The 24283-nt window shown below is 41.7% G+C and overlaps 1 protein-coding gene across 1 annotated transcript in view; it reads right to left on the minus strand.

Moving 5' to 3' along the window:
- Positions 1 to 23481, minus strand: part of celsr1b (cadherin EGF LAG seven-pass G-type receptor 1b) — an 87356-nt gene extending 63875 nt beyond the window's left edge. The window contains exon 1 of the mRNA XM_052119418.1: positions 20001 to 23481. Coding sequence (XP_051975378.1) covers positions 20001 to 23481 — 3481 coding nt within the window. The remainder of the gene's footprint in view (positions 1 to 20000) is intronic.
- Positions 23482 to 24283: the final 802 nt, after the last annotated feature.

Raw genomic sequence — 24283 nt, forward strand, 5'->3', positions numbered from 1 at the left:
CCAAATAAAGAGATATTAAATTTTTTTAGAACCATGGTATTTATATGGTATCCCAAGGTACTTCAAAGAATATCATAGTATTAGCATTGTACCTGCCCAAAAATATGGTATTACCATGGTGCCATAGTACTTTTTGTAATTGAAGATATGTCCATGTATTTATTTCTGTCAAAGCATAAACAAGCAATAAAATATAGATACAAATCTGATAGCTGTAAGTACATTATTCTCACTGTTTGGACAGCAATCCTGAGAGCTTCCTGTGAAGCATCGCACTGTATCAGCAGTGACTTCAAAAATAATACTTTGCTCAAAATTGTGTTTTGAGAGTGTGGGTGGGTGTCAAGGTACAGAGTCTCAGGACAAAATCCCTGAAATTGTATGGGTGAATGTTATGAAATGCTCAAATACAAATAAATTAAATCTATATTGCTTCAAGAATTTTTTTCATCAGATTCACCCATATATACTGAGTAAATAGAGACACACACACACACACACACACTAAAACACCTTTCTTTAGTCTTTCAGCACCACTTGACCATCTTCAAAGCTTAGGAGGTTCAGGTTCCTGGGCTCCATTGTGAAAAAAAGGCCCAGCAGAGGTTGTACTTCCTTCAACATTTGAGGAAGTACAACCTGCCACATGTGCTGCTGATACAATTCTACTCAGCAGTCATTGAGTCTGTCCTCTGCTCTTCAATAAATATCTGGTTTGGTTCAGCTCCGAATTAGACTAAAAAGGACAGTTTGGAATGCTGATTATTATTATTGGTTGATTATTGGTTGCCACCTTGAAGGGCGGGCCCTTCAAGAACTGTACACTTCCAGAGTGAGGAAAGGGGCTGGAAAAATTACTCTGGATCCCACTCACCCAGCCCACTACCTTTTTGAACTGTTGCCTTCTGGCCAGCACTACAGAGCTCCGAGCACCAGAACCGTCAGGCACAAGAACAGTTTTTTTCCCTCAGGCTATCCATTTTCTTTTTCCTTGTGTATTTCTGTTATATTTTCTATTTTTTTTATTATTATTATTATTATTCTATTTGTATTATCTCTGTCTTGTTGTTGTATTATTTGTGCACTGGAAGATTCTGTCACCAAGACAAATTCCTTGTATGTGTAAGCATACTTGTCAATAAAGCTCATTCAGTTTCTGATTCTGAGAAAAAGCATCTAAGAGCTGTTCTCTACATCTGGTCACTGTGTTACGGTTGCTTTTTCCTATTGTCTGACAGGCACTGTTCAGGCCCCAGTGTATTCTCTGCCACCAACTGCTTGCTTTGATTATAAAGGGCCCCTCTATCATATGAACGGAGAGAGCTGTAATTGCAGGACAATGAGGAAAAGTTTCCACTCTGTTACAGTCTTTTCACGTACAGTCAGTTAAATCCAGACAAGCAGTTGCAGACACAAGGAGTTCCTCGCTCTGCACGCACACGCATTTGCACATGCACAGACATACGTGTTTACTGACATGAAAAAACACACATAAATGCATTACTTGCATAATAATTTATACTTCACACACAAATAAATTTTCAAATTGCAAAACAAAATTTACCACTACTCTGTGCTGATTAACCTCCTGAGACCCAAGCATGACTGCAGTGTGCATTTTCCATTTCCCTTTTTGATTTGTAACTAGTAGCACTTAATAAACGTGCCAAAAAAAAAAAAATGGATGGCAACATATGTGGACAGTGTTGTGAAATAATACCAACCTATAGAAAGTCAGATTGTATTTTTCAAATTGTTTATTATATTTACAGGAGTGTTGGTTATTCATGTTTTTGAGACGTTACAGACATTATATCAAATAAGCATAATTCATTCTGATTCAAAGTAAGGGCCAGCATCATCCAATCACTGCCAACCATGTTAAAATAAAATCATACATTATCAATTCTGAAATCTACACTATGTTCTGATTACCATTGTCCCGTGTCTGCCAAACATGTTGAGTGGTCTAAACATCATCTGCACCCTGAAACTGAACTTCTGATAGGAAGTTTGGATTGATTGCTCTAATGCCGAGTTTACACTACATGATTTTAGGCCCGATTTTCACTCACCGACAGTTTTGTGAAAATCAAAGACAAAAGCCTGTAATCATCTGAGCTCGCTCTCGTGATGCAAAGTATGTATAATCAAAACGTGATTTCAGAATCAGAATCAGCTTTATTGCTTACACATACAAGGAATTTGTCTACAAAAACAGCAGCAAGACATAGATAATTGAAAACCAAATAATTATAATAAAAATAAATAATTATACATATACATACATACACTCAACTTCATACATACCCACATACACACACGTAGTGCAAATCTATTACAAATCCGTTATATAAAGAACAAAAATACAGTATGTTATGTACAGTGCAATATATGTAATGGCAGAAGTGGATATGCTGGATAAAATAAATAGACTTAACTGTGTATTGCACATAATTATTGCTAAATGGGACACTTGAACTGTTCATGAGATGGATAGCCTGAGGGAAAAACCTGTTCCAGTGCCTGACGGTTCTGGTGCTCAGAGCTCTGAAGCGTCGGCCAGAAGGCAACAGTTAAAAAAAAATTGAGAGAAGCGCCGACACGTCGCAGATGTCATCGAAATATCTAGAATGTTAAATATCTGGACCTGTGTGCGATTCCAAATCGTGCAATGCGAAATGTGTTTTGACTGAATACAACTGCAGCGTTGACTTACAGCCATTGAGAGAGCAAGAAACAGGGCACAGGAAGTTTCAGTGGGAGGAGTCCTGAAGTACCTGCAACAGAACATCAACTAGTATGTTGTATCAAGAAAGTCTCATTGGACCAAAGAAATGGATTCAAAATTATTGGGACAGTCATGGAAGCTGTTACGGCGCCCAGCTCTGCCAACTCCACGCACTCTCGCGCTCTCTCCCCTGAATACTAAGTGGTTCGTGCTTCAGCACAGTATTGATCATTAAGCTTTGATTGCTGCCCAGCTGTCCCGCATTAAACTCTCGCCCTGAGACTATATCTGCCTCGTTAACCCAGCATCCAGTGCGAAGTATTGTTTCACCCCATGTTGCATGTCTGAGCGTTTTCTGAGTGATTCTATTGTCCCGATCCCAGCCTGTGACTAACCTTTCTGCCTGTCTGCAGCCTGCCTAACGACCCGTGCCTGCTACTGGACTCTGACATCTCGCCGCCTGCCCCGAACCAAGCCTGTTTCACGCCTCTCTGTCGCATACGGCCGATCTCGGATCCAGCCGGACCCCTTCACCTGAGTTTAACCCCTCCCCGGGCATCGGACTGGACCTTTCCCCTGTGTTTGCTCATTGATGAGAAGTTACGTTTCCTTGAAGTCTGCCCATTAAAACATTGTTGCAAATGGATCTGCCTGACGTCTGATTCTTTACAGAATACTTCGCCAAACGAGGATCCAGCGACAATGACTGCTCTGTCGGCCGCTGTCACCAACCAAGCCTCCCAGCTGGCCACCCATCATCACCAGTTATCCCGCCTGACCACACTCACGGAGGAATTGGTCTCAGCGGTACGAGCCCTGCAGAAATCCATCGCGGCACCCACGGCCGCTCCAACATTCACCGCGCCGCCTCTCTCACTAGACCAGCCGCACACTGCGAGCTCCAACCCGCACCTCGCGCGCCCTGAGAGGTATGAGGGTAACCCAGGTAAATGCAGAGGCTTTATTCTTCAATGCTCTTTGTATCTCGCCCAGCAGACAGCCCTGCACGCCACTGATGCCAGCAAAATCGCCTTCGTGTGCACGCTACTCACCGGTCGCGCGTTGGAGTGGATCACCGCGGTTTGGAAACCAGATGGGTCCGCCTTCTCCTCCTACAGAGAATTTCTGGAACGTTTCCAAGCTGTGTTCGAGCATGCCAAGGAGGGAAAAGGAGCCGAGGATCTTCTCTTGGAACTCTCACAGGGGAGATCGCCCGCCTCAGAGTACGCCCTCAAATTTCGGACGCTGGCAGCCCAAACCAATTGGACGGAGAACGCTCTCAAGCTGGTCTTCCGAAGGGGTCTCCGACACGATTTACAAGCGGAGCTGGCCTGTCGCGACGAAGAAAAGGATTTGGATCAGTTTGTTCATCTCACCATCCAGCTGGACATCCTGATGCGCTCACGACGTCCCAGTCTCCACCCCATGAGCGCCATGCGCGTCAGCCCCGCACCACGTGCTTCTAACTTGTCTGCTGAGACCTACGAGCCTATGCAGATCAACGCCTCACACATCTCCGAGGAGGAGAGAGAGCGCTGCCGATCCCTGAACCTGTGTCTGTACTGCGGGGGTTCCGGTCATTTCCGTCTACACTGCCGTCTGCGACCTGCACACAAGGACAGAACCACGGTGAGTCTAACCCTTGACTGTTTAAATCCTCTCACCTGTGTATCAGTGCCGCTAGAATTCACTATAAAGGGGCAAGCTGTCAATGCCGTCGCCCTAGTTGACTCCGGGGCAGCCGGTAATTTCATGTCTAAAGTTTTTGCCCAGGTTCACGAGGTAGCCCTCATTCCTTGCACACCACCGCTGTCAGTAGAGGCTGTCGACGGACGCCCACTCGGCACAGGGCACATCACGCACATGACCCAGGCGCTTCGCATGCGTACCGGCCAGCTCCATCATGAGGAGGTCCAGTTCTACGTTCTCCAAGCTCCCCACACTCCGGTCATCCTGGGCTTACCCTGGCTAAGGAAGCACAACCCTCAGCTGGAGTGGACTACCGGGCAGACAATCAGCTGGGGAGAGAGATGTTTTTCGAGGTGTCTGTCTGTCGTCAAACCCTTAAAGGTCCAAGGCATTACTGAACCCCGAGACGACGCCGTGCTATCTCGCCTACCCACCATATACCACGATCTAGCCGAGGTCTTCAGCAAGATCAAAGCCACCAAGCTACCGCCCCATCGGGAATACGACTGCGCCATAGACCTCGTACCCGATAACACACCACCCAGAGGCCGCATCTTCTCACTGTCCCAACCTGAGACCGAGGCCATGCGGAAATACGTGGAGGAGGAGCTTGCAAAGGGGTTCATCCGTCCCTCCACTTCTCCTCTGTCAGCCGGGTTCTTCTTCGTCAAGAAAAAAGATGGAGGACTGCGAACTTGCATCGACTACAGAGCCCTGAACGAATGTACCGTTAAGTTTCGTTACCCACTACCGCTGGTACCGGCCGCTCTAGAACTTCTTCGCACGGCCAGATATTACACCAAGCTGGACCTGCGCTCCGCCTATAACCTGGTTCGAATCCGAGAGGGGGACGAATGGAAGACTGCCTTCTCCACGAGCACTGGGCACTATGAATATCTCGTCATGCCGTTCGGCCTTTCTAACAGCCCTGCCGTCTTCCAATCCTTCGTCAACGACGTCCTCCGTAACCTGCTCCACCAAACTGTAATCGTCTACATAGACGACATTTTGATTTATTCTGACACCCTTGAAGCCCACATCCAGCATGTCCGCGCTGTACTTCAGAGGCTCCTTCGGTTCCAACTGTACGCCAAGATAGAGAAGTGTGACTTCCATCAGACCTCGACAACCTTTCTGGGGTACGTCATCCGTCCGGAGGGCGTGGCCATGGATGAGAATAAGGTGAGAGCAGTCGTAGACTGGCCCCAACCCTCCACACTAAAGGGGTTGCAACGCTTCCTAGGCTTCGCCAATTTCTATCGCCGCTTCATCAGAGGCTTCAGCTCCGTAGCAGCCCCGTTAACAGCTCTGGTTCGGAAGGGCACGAGAGGGCTAGCTTGGAACGAGGCTGCCTCCCGGGCTTTTAAGCAGCTCAAGAACAGCTTCACTTCAGCTCCCATTCTGCACCATCCTAACCCTGAGCTACCCTTCGTGGTGGAGGTGGACGCTTCGAACACCGGGCTAGGAGCGGTACTCTCTCAGCGTCGGGGCGACCCTCCCAAGCTGTATCCCTGCGCCTTCTACTCCAGGAAGTTGAGTTCAGCAGAGAGGAACTATGACGTTGGGGACCGCCAGTTGTTAGCAATGAAGTCAGCGTACGAGGAGTGGCGCCATTGGCTTGAGGGAGCGACTCACTCATTCTCCGTGTATACAGATCACAAGAATCTGGAGTACCTGCGTACAGCCAAGAGACTGAACGCACGCCAGGCCCGGTGGTCTCTTTTCTTTTCCCGGTTCCACTTCACATTGAGTTACCGCCCGGTTCAAAGAACACCAAGGCTGATTCTCTGTCTCGCCTGTTCGACTCCGAAATGGAGGTCCTGACCCCAGAACCCATTATCAACCCAGCTCTCGTCCTCGGACCAGTTCAATGGGACCTCGAGACCGAATGCACTCAGGCCAACGCTGACCTCGAAATTCCCTCGGGCTGCCCCACTGGGAGGATCTTTGTACCAGAAACCCTCCGCGACAATGTGATGAACCACGTGCATGCCCTTCCCTGTTCCGGGCACCCCGGAATCAGGGCCACGACCCAGCTCCTTCAGAACCGGTACTGGTGGCCTACGCTCACTCGAGACACGAGCGAATTCATTTGCCTCTGTAGAGTCTGTAACACCCAGAAGTCCTCTCGGCTGCTACCCGCGGGCCTCCTTCAACCCCTGCCTGTTCCCCAATGGCCTTGGTCCCACATCGCGGTGGACTTCATCTCGGATCTGCCTCCCTCCGAGGGCTACACAACCATTCTCACCGTCATCGACTGCTTCTCTAAGGCATGCCGGCTCATCCCGCTCCCCAGGCTACCCACCGCTCTGCAGACGGCGGAACATCTGTGTAACTATGTCTTTCGGTTCTACAGGTTACCAGAGGACATTGTGTCTGACAGGGGACCCCAGTTCACTTCCCGCGTCTGGAATGCCTTCTGTGGGAGACTACAGATCAACGTGAGTCTCACATCGGAGTACCACCCCCAGGCCAACGGACAGGTGGAGCGCCTCAACCAGGAGATTTCCTGCTTCCTCCGCTCCTACTGCCATCGTCAGCAGGGGGATTGGCATCGTTTCTTGATGTGGGCCGAATATGCCCAGAACTCCATCCGCAAGCACTCTACCGGGATGACCCCTTTTCAGTGCGTCCTCGGGTTCCAGCCCCCACTGTTCCCCTGGTCAGGTGAGCCCACCAGGTCCCTGCCGTGGTTGATTGGCTCCAGCGGAGTGAGAGGACCTGGAACTTGGCCCACACTCACCTCCAGCGTGCGATAAGACGCGGCAAGGAGAGGGCAGACAGGCACCGCTGGGCAGGACCTGTTTACCAACCCGGCCAATGGGTGTGGCTATCCACACGAGACCTACGCCTCCGGCTGCCCTGCAAAAAGCTAAGTCCGAGATTCTTGGGCCCATTCCAGATCGTCCATGAAATCACTCCTGTGTCATTTCGTCTTGACCTGCCCAGACACATGCGCATCTCACCCACGTTCCACGTCTCCCTGCTCAAACCAGCCTCCGCCCAATCTGTAGGGTGCAGAGAGGACTCAGAGGAGACGGCTACCCGACCTATCCTGGTAGAGGGCGAAGAGACCTACCAAGTGCATCCTCTGCTGGACTCTAGACGTCATACCTCTTTGATTGGGAGGACTTTGGGCCAGAGGAACGTTCCTGTCCCGCATTAAACTCTCGCCCTGAGACTATATCTGCCTCGTTAACCCAGCATCCAGTGCGAAGTATTGTTTCACCCCATGTTGCATGTCTGAGCGTTTTCTGAGTGATTCTATTGTCCCGATCCCAGCCTGTTACTAACCTTTCTGCCTGTCTGCAGCCTGCCTAACGACCCGTGCCTGCTACTGGACTCTGACATCTCGCCGCCTGCCCCGAACCAAGCCTGTTTCACGCCTCTCTGTCGCATACGGCCGATCTCGGATCCAGCCGGACCCCTTCGCCTGAGTTTAACCCCTCCCCGGGCATCGGACTGGACCTTTCCCCTGTGTTTGCTCATTGATGAGAAGTTACGTCTCCTTGAAGTCTGCCCATTAAAACATTGTTGCAAATGGATCTGCCCGACATGTCTGATTCTTTACAGAAGCAAATATGTAGATTTTTCAGTAGGAGGTACTTTTTCATATTGTAAAAGTAATTTAAAGTATTGAAAGGTAACTCTCCAGGCAGAGTCATCAGGGATTTGTCAAAAGTTAAATGTTTTGTAATGTGTTCACCCCATTGCCAAATTCTTGTATAATTTGAAAACACTACGACTTTAATGACAAGACAGACAGTTGTGTAATGTGAACAGTACCACAATCTGACGTCTTTGAAAGTTGTGTAGTGTGTAGAAGGCATTAGCTGCAAAAAAAGAGCCCTTGCTGTCTGTCTGCACTGGTCTCAAAACAGTTTGAAATGCACCTTATTTTGATCCTAACTCCAAATGGAGCCTATGAAAGGGAATGGTTTTAGTTTTTGGATGAACCAATTGATTCTCAATTTGATAATAATATAGGATTAGTGTACATTGTGTTTAGCAGCGTGGCCTTTCACAATAAAACATTCACATCTTAAAAATAGCATATCAGATGATACTAGAGATTCTAATCTGTTGATTCAAACAAGTTTCAATGTAAAAACTTGATAAGGTTTCTTACCAGATTCTCCCAAAGGAAAACTTTGCTGTGGTCAAAATGTAACACTTGACTAACAACAGAGTGTCTCCTGAACTGAGATCAGTAGGTTTAAATTAATTAAAAATGTGCGCTACATATAGCGAAGCCAAAATACAACGTCAATGCAGGGTCACACAAGGTTAAACCGCTTGTTTGACAGATTTCAACTTTCTCACTCACATTATATAACATTTGATTAATTTTATTTTACATAATATCAGCAATCTTATGTTACTTAACGGCAATTAATATCATCAGCCAAAGTTTCTACATTGCACCCCAAAAAAATATAGCTAATATTATAACATCGCAATCACAAATTTAAAAACATTTCACATATTAACTGCATGTTTGGCACAAATAAACAGTTTCCACAAGGGAATAATAATGGGAAATTTCTTCCAAATTTTGCTAAAAAACTTTGCTAAATCCTAACAGAAATCTGTTCTCAGCTATATTCAGATTTGCACAGTAATATACTTTATGTGCTGCTTCCTGTTGTCTCGTATTGAGGTGTGCGATTAAACGTTATACTGTACTGTATATCAGGCCACTCTGAAATGCATTAAGTCTCTCTGTCTCACTCCCTTTCTGTTTATTCTCTTACCAATAATTGCAACTAAAGCATAACAAACACTGTCAAAAATAATATTAGATAAATTACAGACACTTCACAATAAATCAAAGTATTAATTAAATATTATTATATTATTATTATATAAATATTAAATGTTATTTAAACAAAATGTTCTTTACCCTGACACAAAATTTCAAGGTGGAATACCATAGAAAGGGTGATTGATAAATAAATAGAGCATTCTCAAAGTTGTCATACACATAATAAATAGGCCTATAGGTATGTTTTTGGAACCCATCATGCGAAAAGCTTGTTCTACAGGATGGTAAGATATCGAAACTGGCTACACTGTTGAATAGGAATCACTGTGTTAATAATATTATACACATACATGGGTGGCCCTGTGCAGTAACTATACCAACTGATTCCAGAGTTTTAGAACAAGAAAACTAAGCAAAACAATGTATAATCACTTTTTTAAACGAAAACAAATCGCTCCAAGTAACAGCTCCTACGAATTCATCAAAACAGTTTGAAGACATTGTTGTACTAGCAAAGTAAACTAAGTAGAATTCTTCACAGTTTCACTTGGCAACCCATTCTTTACATGACCACTGAGCTGTGACAGTTTACAGCCTTTGTAGAGAGTCATGTTCAGTTTTCTTTTGGAACAATCTGAGAGCTAAGGCAAACTTAAGCAGCAGCTTTTCGACACTGTGTAATTCTGACGGGAAAGGCCAAACAGTATGTGTAAAGATGACATTTTAGTGTACTTTACAACCAGTTTAAGTACACACTCTGCACTCGCAAGAGCTATTTGCAAACTAACACTGTGGGGTGTTTAGAGGTTATCAGCTGTTAAACTGTCTCATAATTAATGTCTGCTTCGGTTTCCTGGTTACCAACTCATTTGAAAAGAGGGAAAACCATGAATCAGAAACATGAGTTTAGACTTAATCATGCCAATGCTATAATTGTTTTGCCATTCCAGGAAAGTGACACTATATACTTAACATTTTATCAATGTACTGTTAGATAGGTTGCATTCTGTTAAACCACATGAATTTGCAAAAAACAATGGTATTTACCATCACTGAAGTCAATGCTGGTGCCACACGTGTTCATATGGCAAATTTCCCGCAAATGCACTGCGAATGCAAATGGAATTTCAGAGCTGCAGCAAAGAAAAATATTTTATGATTTGATTTCCGTCTGATCCTCACGCAAAACTATCCTATGGCCTCAGAAGACTTGGAATATAGTGCAAACGTAGTATGGATTACTTAAATGGTAATTTCATGGTGATTCTTTTTATGGAGCTTGACAGCCTGTGGTGCTATATGCTGTCACTGTATGGAAAAGAGCTGTGTAAACATTCCGCTAAACTTCTCCTTTTGTGTTACACAGAAGACAGCAAGTCATTATGGGTTTGGTATGACACGAGGGGAGGTAAATGATGACAGATTTTTTTTCTAGAACTAACCCTTAAAATGTGGCATGCCATGGGGTGAGAATACAAAACACATCAGACTTATTTGTCTCTTTTCAGTCATCTGTCCTAAAACACTTCCCAAAAGGCATGTGCATGTGAACTGATTGGCAGTTGGCTGGAGCAACAGTAGCAGAGACTGACAGAGAGCTGCCAAGATACATCCAAGAGCATCAGTTAGCTAACGCCAAGACACATGCCCTGCCTCTCTGGCATTGGCCAAGGCAACATCATGGCTGATGGCTGGCCTAAATATGTGTGAAGCTGAGCCAACTGGTGCCCATAATACAATAGGCCCAGCTAAGAGAGGGGCTACTGAGTGCACACAGGCAATGAGGGTAGAACTGTGCCCCTCTGAAAATTCACCATAAAGTGTTTGAGAATGTTTCAGTCCTCATGACAAAAAGGTTTATTTGAGATGAACTGACTCAGCTACCTAATGGGCAAACAATAAATTAAAATAATAAAAATCAAATTCAAATGTTATTATGGAGCCTTAGCTAAGAAATTACTCTTGTTCAGAAACACGGCAACTATCAATTACAAGAGGTTGATATTTACTGAAAACCTTGACCATAGCTCTTAAACTCTTTTACCCATCAAACATTCAAAATTGGCACATTTCGATAAGTTATGAGACACACGAGAAACTATTTTGTGTGGTGTCATCAGGGGGGTAAAGTAACGAATTACAAATACTCACATTACTGTAATTAAGTAGTTTTCCCCCAGAATTGTACTTTTAAGTAGTTTAAAATTTGTATACTTTTACTTAAGTACATTTTAAGTGCTGTAACTGTACTTTTACCACCATCTGTGTTCGCTACTGCCCCGTCCTGATTTTATTTTTATCTATCAATGTGATTGGCTTGGGAGAGTCTTGTGACTGTGGAGGATGCCTCAAGCACATTTCAACACCTAAACATCACGGCGGTACCTTTTTTAGCCTTTATAAAGATCAATATTTGTAGAGCAATACTTCAGGCAGAATATTCCAGTCAGTCACAAACTTCAGAAAATTGTGCATCATGCATTAGAATGAGAACACAAATATTTCTGGGCTTAAGGGATACAAGAACTAAATCAATGTTGAACATTGTATCTCAAAAGGAGGACAATGTGGCCCCCCATGTGCTACTTAATAGGTCCATTCAATGTAAGTGAAGGGGTGCCAACATTTTGATGTTCCAAAAAGCTCATAAAAGCAGCATTAAAATAATACATACAATTCCAGTGGTTTAATCTATGACTTCAGAATTGATATGACAGGTGTTGTTGAGAAACAGATCAATATTTAAGTCAATTTTTGCTAGAAATTCTTCTCTCTGCCCAGTAGGTGGCAGAGAGAAAAATGTGATGTCACCAAATGAAGAATGTGAATCACATTCACATTCTTCATTGAATGTGACATCATGAAGAATGTGAATCACCAAAAACAAAAGAAGAACAATATGAAATTTAAAGTGGAGATTTACTGAACAGGGAGGAGAATTAATAGTAAAAAGGAATTAAATATTGATCTGTTTCTCACCACATCTATCATATCGCTTCTGAAGACATGGATTAAATTACTGGAGGCACATGGATTAGACTACCTTTATGCTGATTTATGTGATTTGTACAGCTTCAATATTTTAGCATCGATTCACTTTCATTGTCTGGATCAAAAGAGCTGAGATATTCTTCTAAAAATCTTAATTTGTGTTCTGCAGAAGAAATAAATTCATACACATCCAGGATGTCATGAGGGTGAGTAAATGATGAGAGAATATGAATTTTTGTGTGAATTATTCCTTTTTAAGTGTGATGTAATCCCTCTACCATACAACTTTCCCCATGCCTGCTCTACCTCCTCTATTGTGCAGGATCAACCAAGTGATCATACCAAGTGATCCTGCTTATTTAGCATTTTTTTGAATTCCTTGCATTGTTTTGAACATGTTTATGCACAACAATAACGCTCTGTCGGCAATAATTAATGGAAATTTAAACCCTACACATAAACTGAAACATAAACTGAAAACTTTAATGTAATTGTTTCATACATTACGATTTAAAATGGTGATCAGTGTATTGATCACTTTTTAACTTTTCATTTCTGTTATAATGTCTCCCTTTTATTATTTGGAATCAGATTCATGTAGTGTTTATCATAGATAAGTGATGTATTTTAAAAGTTGGCATACAGTGTTCATTATAATGGGGCATAGGTTTGCAACTCGGTACTCAATACTCACTACTGATGAGTACTTTTAAATGAAGTACTCTTTTATGCTTACTTGAGTAGTTTTTAGTACAGGTACTTTTACTCTACTCACACAAAAAATTTTGGGAAGTCACAGTACTTCTACTTGAGTATGATTTTTCAATACTCTTCCACCCCTGGGTGTCATCAAATGTGGTGTGATGCGTCTTCACACTGCAAGTCTGAATATGTGCAAACGCAAATGAGATTTGAGAGCTACAGTGGAAAGAAGATTTTTAGTAAAAGGAAACGTAACTGTCCTGTAATGTTTGGGTCTTTAATGATGCATTTAAAACATAAAAAGGGGGTAAAAACTCTGAATCTTGTATTTGGTAAAAATGCCATTGGATTCTCTAAAACAGTGCATAAAGAAAAAATTAAATATATATAACATTTTAATGATACTTGTTTATATTTATGCAATTTCAGGGTGTTGTAGGTGATTGTTAGGACATTGCTATGTGGTGGATGGAGCATTACATAACGATTGCTAGATAGTAGTGTTACTTAATAGTTACTTAAGTTAATAGAGATCATTGCCATGTGTCTATGATATCCTGATCCCTTGCTATGTGTGGGGACTTTATCAATGGAAGTGTATGTGGTTTTACGCAAATTGAAAACTTATTTTTGAATACAAACCATTTAGTCTTTGGGAAACCATTTTGAACAGTTATCAGCGTTTTCTTTTCTCTCAAAAGGAAGGGTTTACTGTATTTCTACTGTAAAAGAATAGTACCACCACTGACATATAGGTGGCACTCTTTCCAAATGAAATGCTACTATAAATGCTTGTGTTTAGTGTGAAAAACAGGCTTATGTTAGTGTTCATGTTTAGAATCAAAAGGGAGGTGTGCTGTATATCCTGTACCTTATGGGGTCTCTATAGACCCGAACAGAAAAGTTGTTAGGAATTTTCTCACTCAAACTAACATATGACTTCAGAGGACTTGGAATATATAGCGAACAAGTCATACAAACTATTTTATGTTACTTTTTTGAGCTTGACAGTCCATGGTTAGTATCTCCTCTCGTCGTATGAAAAACATTGTTAAAACGTATTTCATGTTGGGTTTCACAGCAATAATAAAGTCATGATAATGTCAACTATTCTCAAAGACTGCAAGATCACATAGATTTACACTCTACAACATCAGGAAGATAAGACCCTTCCTCTCTGAACATTGCAGGCCTCCCTGCATGTGCAATTAGACCTCTACAAATTATCCAGAATGCAGCAGCACGTCTGGTCTATAATGAACCAAAGAGAGCACGTTACACCACTCCTTCTCTCTCCACTGGATACTGGTTGATGCACGCATCAAATTCAAGGCTCTGATGCTGGCATACAGAACAGTCACTGGGTCTGCTCCAACATACCTAAAATAATTTCTACAGAGCTACACGCCCACTAGAAGCCTGCAGTCGGCTAAGGAACGTCGACTTGTGGTACCAACACAAAGAGGCACCAAAACATCTGACTTTCAGCTTCATCATACCACGCTGGTGGAATGACCTTCCCAACTCCATCCATGAAGCTGACTCACTCTCTTTCTTCAAAAAACAACTTAATATGCATCTTTTCCAAGAGCACTTAACTAGTCAAAAAAAAAGAAAAAGAAATTGCACTTCTATGTTTTGAATACTATTCTGATGCTAGTGAATATTTGTAATATGGCACTTTTGTACCACTGTCTCCTTAAAATTATTCACTTAAGTTTTCCTAAGACGCTTTGGATAAAAGCATCTGCCAAATGAATAAATGTAAATGTAGATGTAAACTATTCCTTTAAGTCATGTCACTTCTAATCTGATTAAAATCAAATTCAAACCCGGAAGTCTATTTAGATAACAGTTCTATGACAAGGGTCAGAGGTCACCATTAGTAACACCAGCTCTTAGCTCAAATTGCTTTCATTGCTTGATTGTTTGTTTCTTGGTTTGTTTCTCTCTCACACATCTATCAAAGCAAAGCATTCCTGCTTTAGGCCTATTCATTGCTTTTGCCCTGGCATGGCTTCTGTGGAATGTGGTAAGTTGCACTCAGAGAAGTTAATGAACAAAGCATCTCTCCACAGAGTGCATGGTCTAAGTGCCTGATAATGGAGACCTCACCTTAGTCGTCCGCCTCCTGAATCTGTTGTGATTCAAGTTAACATCATCTGTGGCAGGTCTGGTTTGATCCCTCCAAGCAGAGACATAAAACAGAGGGGAGCACTGGAAAATTGATCTCCTGCAACTAGATCTGGATTTTATGGGTTTCGCTGTTAACATTGCCCCAAGGCCAACACACATGTAAAAGTTCTACTGGTCTGGTTATGCCCAAGTATCTTTTAGAGTTTGAACAGTCTGAAGCATTAATGTAAATTATTGATAAAGCATAGATTTAGCCTGAGTCTAAAAGCCTTTGTTAGACAGTGCACTTTCAAGTAAAGTTTTTCTATCTACTTGGCAACTGATTCTGTTTTAAATTAACACAAATGCTGAAGCTAATACTAATACTGGATGTTTCGGTCTTCATTACATGGCATTAGGTAAGATTTAGCTGAGCTCAGTCCAGTGCTTCTTACAGAAAAAAAAAATGTAAACTTGAAAGAATAGTCCACCCAGACATGACAATTCTGTCAGAAATTACTCACCTTCGTGTTGTTCCAACCCTGTATGACATTTTTTTATGCAGAACACAAAAGGATAGATTTTAATGAATATAACGCTCCATCTTTTCAATATGAGAGTGAATAATGCCTCAAAAGTATCATAAAATTAGTCCATGCATAATATTACAAGTCTTCTTAAGACATATGATTGGTTTCGGTAAGAAACAACCCGGAATTTAAGTTATATTTTAGTGACCATCTTGAAGTCCTATGCACGTTCCTGACCAATATGACAGACACTATGCGAGAACTTGCATTGTTAAGTGCTAAAAACAATGCAGGTTATAGTGTGGGCATCGATTTTGTAAAATACTTAAGATGGAATAAATAAATCCAGTTTCAAGCCCACTTCTTGACCTACAATGAATTATTGTTTAATTCTATTTAAGACCTTACGTTAAGAATTTAGGCTTTAGGCCTACAGAATATAATGCCCAATTTTCCCTTTGTACTCATGCAGTCCAATGGAAAACCTCTATACACCATGACCTGACTCTTTGTTAAATAGCCTTTGGTGTCCAATGGCAACTGCTTGTGCATGAAAATTAAGAACAACTCTTGAAGCATGCTTAACTTAATTTATGAGTTACTCAACTTAGCAGTTTTTTGATGGAAAAACATAATCATGCAAGTTTCATGCAAGCAATGTCCAAGAGAATTGTGGTTGTTTTATTGTCAATGTGCATCCAGTCCAGTAAAAAAAAAAAGATAGAATGTTGATGCTGCTTTTTTTTATACAATGAAAGTGAATGGTGACTGAGGCTAACATTCTACGAGTTTGGAACAACATGAGCATGAGTAAACGATGACAGAGCTTTTATTTTTGGGTGATCTATCACTTTAAATGAGACACACAGTAACTGAGGACTCCATTAGGTCTTCTGTATAATGAAAGAGCAGCCTCTGAGCATTACAAATTTCCTCTGGCAGAATACTTGTACAGACCTTCTGTGTGCATGAGTGACAAGTTTTGCAGTTGCTCTAAGGATGCATTTTTGATCTATGTCTGATCTCTACTTTTCACCGGACAGACAACAAGTAAGAATAAAGAAATGTCCCTTCATTCGGTTGTGTCCTTCCGTAAAGATCTCAACACACAAACAGCTTTGTCTTCAGTGACAGAAATTTGCATGTGGACAATGTGTCCCTCCTCCTCGAATTTAGGAAGCCCCCAACATTTCACCCCCTTCCCTCCTTTTTACCCCACTTCACAAAAGGGGCCCGTGCTTCAACCCCCTAGCTTGCCACAAAACGCTTAAGAGCTTCACAATGCTTCACGGTTCACCATGGCAACAACGGCGGAGAGCCCAAGCTTTTCAAACTCTTTTTCCTAGATTTCCTTTGGAGGACGTCTATGAGGGAACCCAATGGGATGCTTCAGTTCCATTACCAAAGGATTCGGAAGGAGATACGCTTACTAAACTCAAGCAGTACATGTGAACATTCCTATCAGTATATATTGCATACATAATCTAGCTTTTTGCATAATCAAGCAACAGTTTTCATCTGTCTGTCCAAGTATGCATGACAAAATGCGTAATCGAATATTAGAAGGATGTACGTCAGCTGAGGAAGTGATGTAGAGGTTTCTGGTTGACCTTTTGTCATATTAGCGCATAAAACCAAATGAAAGATGACAGCTCTTAAGTTTCTCAACAGCAAGACTTACACAACCAGCACAACATGGAAATCTTTACAGTCCTGTCCATTGATAACGTTCTTTGCATTTTAATTTTGGTACAAATAAGATGTACATTTTCTGTTTTTCTTATAATACCTCTGCCTTGTTTTTGTTGCGTTCGACTTCTGAGTTACGCATCGCATATCCCTCTGTCTATTGAAGCATGCACACACTGCCAAAGCTAACTGTAGACTGATAAATATGCTGTTTGTCCGACTTGGCAAAAAAATGACTGACACGATATTAGTCGGACTAAAGCGTTTTACATGAAATTAAAAAAAATACGAATTACTGTTTTACTAAGACTAAAAACTAATTTTTAAAATGTAAAAGTTCTGTATATTAGCACTGAAGACCCCATTTAATGGCTTGACGAGCATAGTTTTCTTTCATGCGTTTATGTATTTCTTATTGAAACAAAAACTTAGGGTGGGATATATCAAAGGTCTAATCCTTTTTTAAATAGCCAATGGTCTGTAGTTTACAGAACAGCTGTGAACTATTGATTTGCAAATTACTATTACTAGTTGGTTGCAGGTGGTATTAAGGGAATGAAAATTGTCATTCTAGAGATCATTTGATTGGACAATAAAACTGTATATGCCCCTGAGTGCCAGGGATATTATATATTTGTTATTTAGTTTCTATTTCTGTATTATTTTTAATTTGTCATGCAAATTTAGTTTCATTTTTAGTTTCAGTTTAGTTTCAAATGTTATAATATAAACATAATGGGAATTAAAAACTGAAACTAAAATTAATTCAATGTAATTTCGATTTTTATTTCAGTTAAAAAAATGTTTTCATATAGTTATTAAAAATGATAACACTGATAAGTGCAAGATGATGGTATTCATATGTTTTGTCTTTTTTCAGAGAAGTACTGTCAATTTTAAATGTGTATATCTGCTAATATAATTTTTTTTTTTTTCAATGTTTTGGAGTACATTCCCATGAAGATTAGCTTAAAACTATGTGACAGACTTAAAGTCACAAAAGTTACATTTTGATTCCATGGGGTCTTTAAATAGACCTGACCTGCAAATGACTGATGGTTTGATCTGTTTCTCTACATAGTTCACAAGTTCCCTGCATGGTTTAGATGCTTAGATATAAAGGCTGATACAAGATAACGATTCCATACATAAGATGATTTAGAATGTACAATGATGAAGGATAAAGAAATACGCACTGCTATTAATGGGAGAAATGTGTGCAGGTCACGCATCAGCCACTGTGTGAGATTTCACTTAGATGAAGAGAGGATGAATAAAATATATCAAAAGTTCAAAAGATAAGGATGAAAAGATCAGAGACTCCCTAACTTTGACATAAAACCGTAGATCAAAAGTGCAGCTAAACAGTTAAGCACAGATGGTCTTTTCCTGGCAGCTCACTCCCCAGAATTAGGCATCGAATTATCACTCAAAATCCAACAGCACTCCAGATATGGCTTGTGTAATTATCTCCATGCACTGTTATGTTTGGTATGCACCCCTGAGATTGAGCAAAGTTTACTGATGGAAAGTATAATTATGCTAAAGGTAACTAGCACTAGAGAAGTGTGCATAAATCATGGTCAGAAATGAACTGGGCTGGGGGAATGATACAAGACAAAACTGCCCCACATATTTAAAATGCAATAGGGTGAAAAAAAATCTGTTAACTAACATTTGATAAATTTCATAATATTCTATTGGAGGCCTATCCAATGATGGGTTTAGTGCCTCTGCAGACACTGTTTATTCAGTGTCACAGAGTCAAGTTTTGTTGATTGTATTAAGATGGAGCTAATTTAAAAAACATTGAACTTGAAGAAGACCCTACAACAACCAAAAAACTGTTTAAAAAAAATCTGAAATGTCAAAATCTACCCTGATGGTAGACAGTAGAGAACTGTAATCTAACAAAGGGACTGACTAATAATAAAAAAATAAATAGCCTTGCTATATAGCCTTGCAAGACATGTAAAATAAGCTAAATAGATTGTGTGCATACAGCATATAAAGTTCTGGTCACCCATGCTTTTGGCTTCCCCAAAATATTTAATGTTGTTCAAACCCACATGACTTTTTTTCTTTCTTTCATGACTTTCTTCATACAATGAAAGTGAATGGTAACTGAGGCTGCAGCATGGAAACTAAAAAATCCTATAATCATTGAATAATCTTCTGCCAACAACAAACCTGCAAGTGGATGAGCATCTTAGAATTGCTGCAAATAAATCAGCTTAAGCGTGAAAATTGTTGCCATGGTTATGCTCACTTGGGAGTGGTAACAAACATTCTTGTGTAAAAGCAGAGACACTAAGCTATAAACATAATTTTGGGATTGAGAACCTGCCAGGAAAAGAAGAGCAAACCACAGCACAGAACGAAAAAGATTACTATCAAGAGCACCAGAGAAAATAAATTAACAGTGTCAATAGAAAAAAAAATTCACACAAATCCATTTTTAACTAAAGTTAGGCAAACAGCAAAGCAAATTTTGGAAATTACTCAAACCAATGCACATAAACATGCCAAAATACTGGATTACCTTTAAATTTCATAATTTACTAACCCTCATGTTGTCTCATACCTGAATTACTTTCTTTCTTCTGTGGAACACAAAAGGAGACAATAGTCTCAGTCATTTAGTCTTCACTTTCATTGCATTTTTCTTCCATTAAATGAAAGTGAATGGTGACTGATACACTCATTCTGATCTCATTTTGAGTTACAGAGAAGAAAGTCATCTACTGCTTTATATATTGTGGTATTATATGCATAATGCAGGTCTCACCTGAAACAGTCAACCTCATTGTGGCCTCAAGAGGCCTGTTGTTATCCAGGTCTTTGCTCAGCTTAAGCTCCCCTGTGTCTTGGTTGAGAATGAGTAGACTTAACTCATTTCCCTCAACAAACGTATAGAGTAGCTTATCGGACACATCTGGATCACGAGCAGGAACCTTCCCAATAACTCCAGTGGGAAAGCTGCTTGACTTATTTGTGATGTAGTTGTTGAAAATGATCACAAAATTTTGCAGAACAGGGTCATTGTCGTTAACATCCACTAGGAGGACGTGTACAGTGGCCCGGCTGACAAGTGGGGCGGAAGTGGCCTGGACCACAATTACATACTCCATCTTGGACTCATAATCAAGGTCAGTAAGGGCAATCAGATCTCCACTGAAAATATCAAGTTGGAAGACCTCAGGAATATTGCCCTCAACAATCTGGTAGAGGATCTGGGCATTGGTGCCTTCATCTGGATCTGTGGCACTGACGCGGGCAAGAGTGGATCCTACAGCACTGTTTTCCTCAACGTAGATATACAGTTCATCCTTCTCAAACACCGGTGCATTGTCATTTATGTCCTGCACTGATACATGAATGTCCACGTCTGCTTTCAGAGGGGGGACACCTTTGTCCACCGCAAAAGCCTTGAGGGTATAGACTGCAACATTTTCCCTGTCTAGCTTGCGGGCCGTTCTGATGATCCCAGAATAGGGCTCGATAAAAAAGTCACCCTCACCATCATCCCCACCATGGAAGGTGTAACTCAGTCTACCGTTAGATCCCGAGTCTCTGTCTGAAGCAGATACCTGAAGGACACTGGTGTATACTGGTGCATCTTCAAACACAGTGCCCTGGTAGATATCCCTAAGGAACTGGGGTGCATTGTCGTTGGCGTCAAGAACTAGGATCTCCACGTAGGTAGTGTCCGATTTCTGGGGAATGCCATTGTCGCGCGCAATGATAGCTAGCGTGTAGGAGGCCTGATCTTCGTAGTCGATTTCAATCTGAGTTGTAATGGCACCAGTGTCAGGATCAATCTTGAACTGTGGCACATTGTCCTCCATTACATATGTGATGCGGGAGTTCTCCCCGGTGTCCTCATCGGTGGCACTGATGACCACAACGGTGGCGCCAACAGGCCTGTCCTCGCTCACTAAAACTTGGTAGTTCGCACTTTGAAACACAGGTCGATGGGTGTTGGCATCAGTTACATTAATAAAGACCTGGGCAGTGTCATACCGCGTACTATCCGAGGCTGTGATGGTTAGGACATATTGGCGCTCTTGCTTGTAGTCTAGAGGGAGTGCTAGAGTAATAAGGCCTCCTCCGCTCTGGCTGGTAATGGCAAATCTGTTCCGTGTGTTTCCGCTAGATATCTGGTACGTTACCACGCTGTTTACATCCCTGTCTATGGCCGTGACAGTAAGCACACTGGTGCCCACCAACGCGTCCTCATTGACCTTTAGGTTATACAGGTGCTGAGTGAAGGTGGGGACGTTGTCGTTTACATCCAATACTGTAACAGTTACACTAGCTGAGGATGACATCGTTGGAACTCCATGGTCCCTCGCCTCCACCCCAAAACTATAAAACGCAGTGGTTTCTCTGTCCAACTCAGCACAAACTGTAATCCATCCAGTGTTGTTATTGATAATGAATGGAAAGCTGGGGGATGTGTCAGTCAGCTTGTATTCCAAATAAGAATTGTCTCCAGAATCTGCATCAATAGCTTGAATGTGTATCACAGAGTAGCCAATGGGAACATTTTCTAACACGGATGCCTGAAAGGGTGTACTGACAAACATGGGGGCGTTATCATTAACATCCATAACTTGGATAACAACCATACCTGTACCGTTGATAAGAGGCGGCCGCCCCCCGTCTTGTGCCTTCACTCGTAGTGTGTACTCCCTTATCATCTCATAATCGAGAGGGCCAGTAACATCAATGACTCCAGTAGGGGAGTGCATGTAAAACTGGCCCTTTACATTCCCACTAATGATGCTGTAATGCACTTTAGCATTGTTTCCAGCATCTTTGTCTGTGGCCTTCACCACAGCTACTTGTGAGTTTACAGCTATGTTCTCAGGAACCTGAACTACATATCTCTTCTCACTAAACTGAGGGTAGTTATCATTCTCATCCTCTACAAATATGTGCACAGTGGCAGTGGCAGTGCGAGGACCAGGCTCCTTACCCTGGTCATTGGCTTCAACTATAAGCTTGTACTGGGATTTGAGCTCTCTGTCAGGTCTGACTCTGGTTTTCACCAAGCCATTCCTTGGATCAATTTCAAAACAAGTATTCACGTCATCATCATTGACAATCTTATAAATCATATTGGCATTGGAGGGCGCATCTCCATCTGTAGCCCTAATAGTCATCACTTCGAAGCCTACTTCAACATTTTCCCGAATACTAACCCTGTACTCGGTTTGTTCAAAAACTGGCGCGTGGTCATTCGTATCGCTAACCGTTATTGTGAGATAGGCTACCGCCGACCTTCTCGGAGTTCCTCGATCAGTGGCGGTTACTTTAAACACGTGAGTGTCTTTAAGTTCCCTATCTAACGGCTGGAGAGTGGTTATACCGCCCGTCTCGGGGTAAATTTGAAATAAATGGTTAGATCTACTGTCAAAAAGAGCTTCCATGTCGTATTCGATGACACCAGCATCTCCATCGTCGGTGTCAAAGGCTTTGAGCGTTATCACGCGCGTCCCCGAGGGCTCGTTCTCGGGCACTGACACTTGGTAGTTTGGCAGCTGAAACTGAGGAGCCGAGTTCACGTTTCGTTTTTGACGTTTAGCCCCCGGGTCCAAAGACCACTGTTTACTATGACTGTGTTTTTTCCTTAAATGTACTTTTATATCCACAAATAACGAATTATTATGCGAGTTAGGCATTAAACAAAGCAAATCCGCATTATTTTGCTCTTTATGACGCAGACAGACGTGTGAACCCACTTGGTGCTTGTATTTCTCCACACACCGACCAAGAAATATTTGGGAATTCCGCATAAACATGGGTAAATGATTGTAAATAGTTATAGGTAAGGTGTCCAAAGAAAAGCATGTCTCGTATCCTGACAGAAGATGCATGTAAATATCTGGCTTTAGATGTTTTCTCTTGTATTTGATAAAGCAGTTCTGGCCATGCATGAATGTATTGAAATGAAGCAGTATGAAGTTTTCCGAAAGCAGTGATTTAATCCGCAAATACAGTGGCACGGGATTTCTCGGTAAACGCGTGCAGTCCACTTTGCGCGCGAGCGAGAGCACCCCATCACTTTTCTCGATCTTCAGAAAGTGTCTGAAAAACTTCGGCGTGAGATTTCTATCGATTCTGTACATCCATTCTGGTCCAATGGATACATTTGCTAGAGTTGCACCAGGTTGTTGGGTTTCCGATAGGTGTAAATCTAAGCACCCAGCCAGTGGGACATGAATAAGTAATCCAAACCATATCCATATAATTGGTAATTCCATGGCTCACCTCGCATCTCATTGGGAAAATTTAGTCCAGACAATCCAGAAAGTATGCAATCTGTAAAATTCCAACCATTCCTGTAATGTGAACGTGCACATTGGATCAAGGCATGAAGAGCAGCAGAGACCACAGCGAGAGAACTGCTGCACTGATATGGTCTAATGAGTATGTCTCCGCTCCCTCCCCTCCCACAACAACCTGCTAGGACCCACTCTGGCATTGTGATTTGAAATATCCAATGAGCGCAACCGAATAGTTTGCAAAGTTTCAAAAAATCCTATAAATAAATTAACTTTAAATTACCACATTATTTGTAAAATATTGAAGTATTTTGAAGTACTTTTTATTTTCTGAATGTTTTAAAATACCATCATACATTTCGTAAATTTCTTTGTTGTTGTTGTACTTCATTTCAGCTCTCTATTCCTTGTATGACGACCTTATTTTCTTATGTTTCAAAGTTTTAAAGTTACATTATATTCCTTAACGTTGCACTCAGTAATTTTTTCCTCATTAAAAAAAGTTTAACTCCTAAAGACATGAATTGTAATTTTGCAATATATGTAAGAAATCATGACCACTCACATTCAAGACTCCAGCCAAATCAGTAACCTTCTAAAAGCTGTTTTATTCTACATGGAGAGGGTCCACACATGGGGTCTGCCATCTTAGAATCACATGACCAGCAAAATACTACTGGCTTAATCTCAGTAACTGTCCTGTTATTTTACACTTTCACTCATTGATTAAAGTAATCATGGCTGACTTTATATACTACATTTCTACAATGGCATCTGAAAC

This window comes from Xyrauchen texanus, chromosome 46 (genome assembly GCF_025860055.1).
Source record: "Xyrauchen texanus isolate HMW12.3.18 chromosome 46, RBS_HiC_50CHRs, whole genome shotgun sequence".
Classification (NCBI taxonomy): Eukaryota; Metazoa; Chordata; class Actinopteri; order Cypriniformes; family Catostomidae; genus Xyrauchen; species Xyrauchen texanus.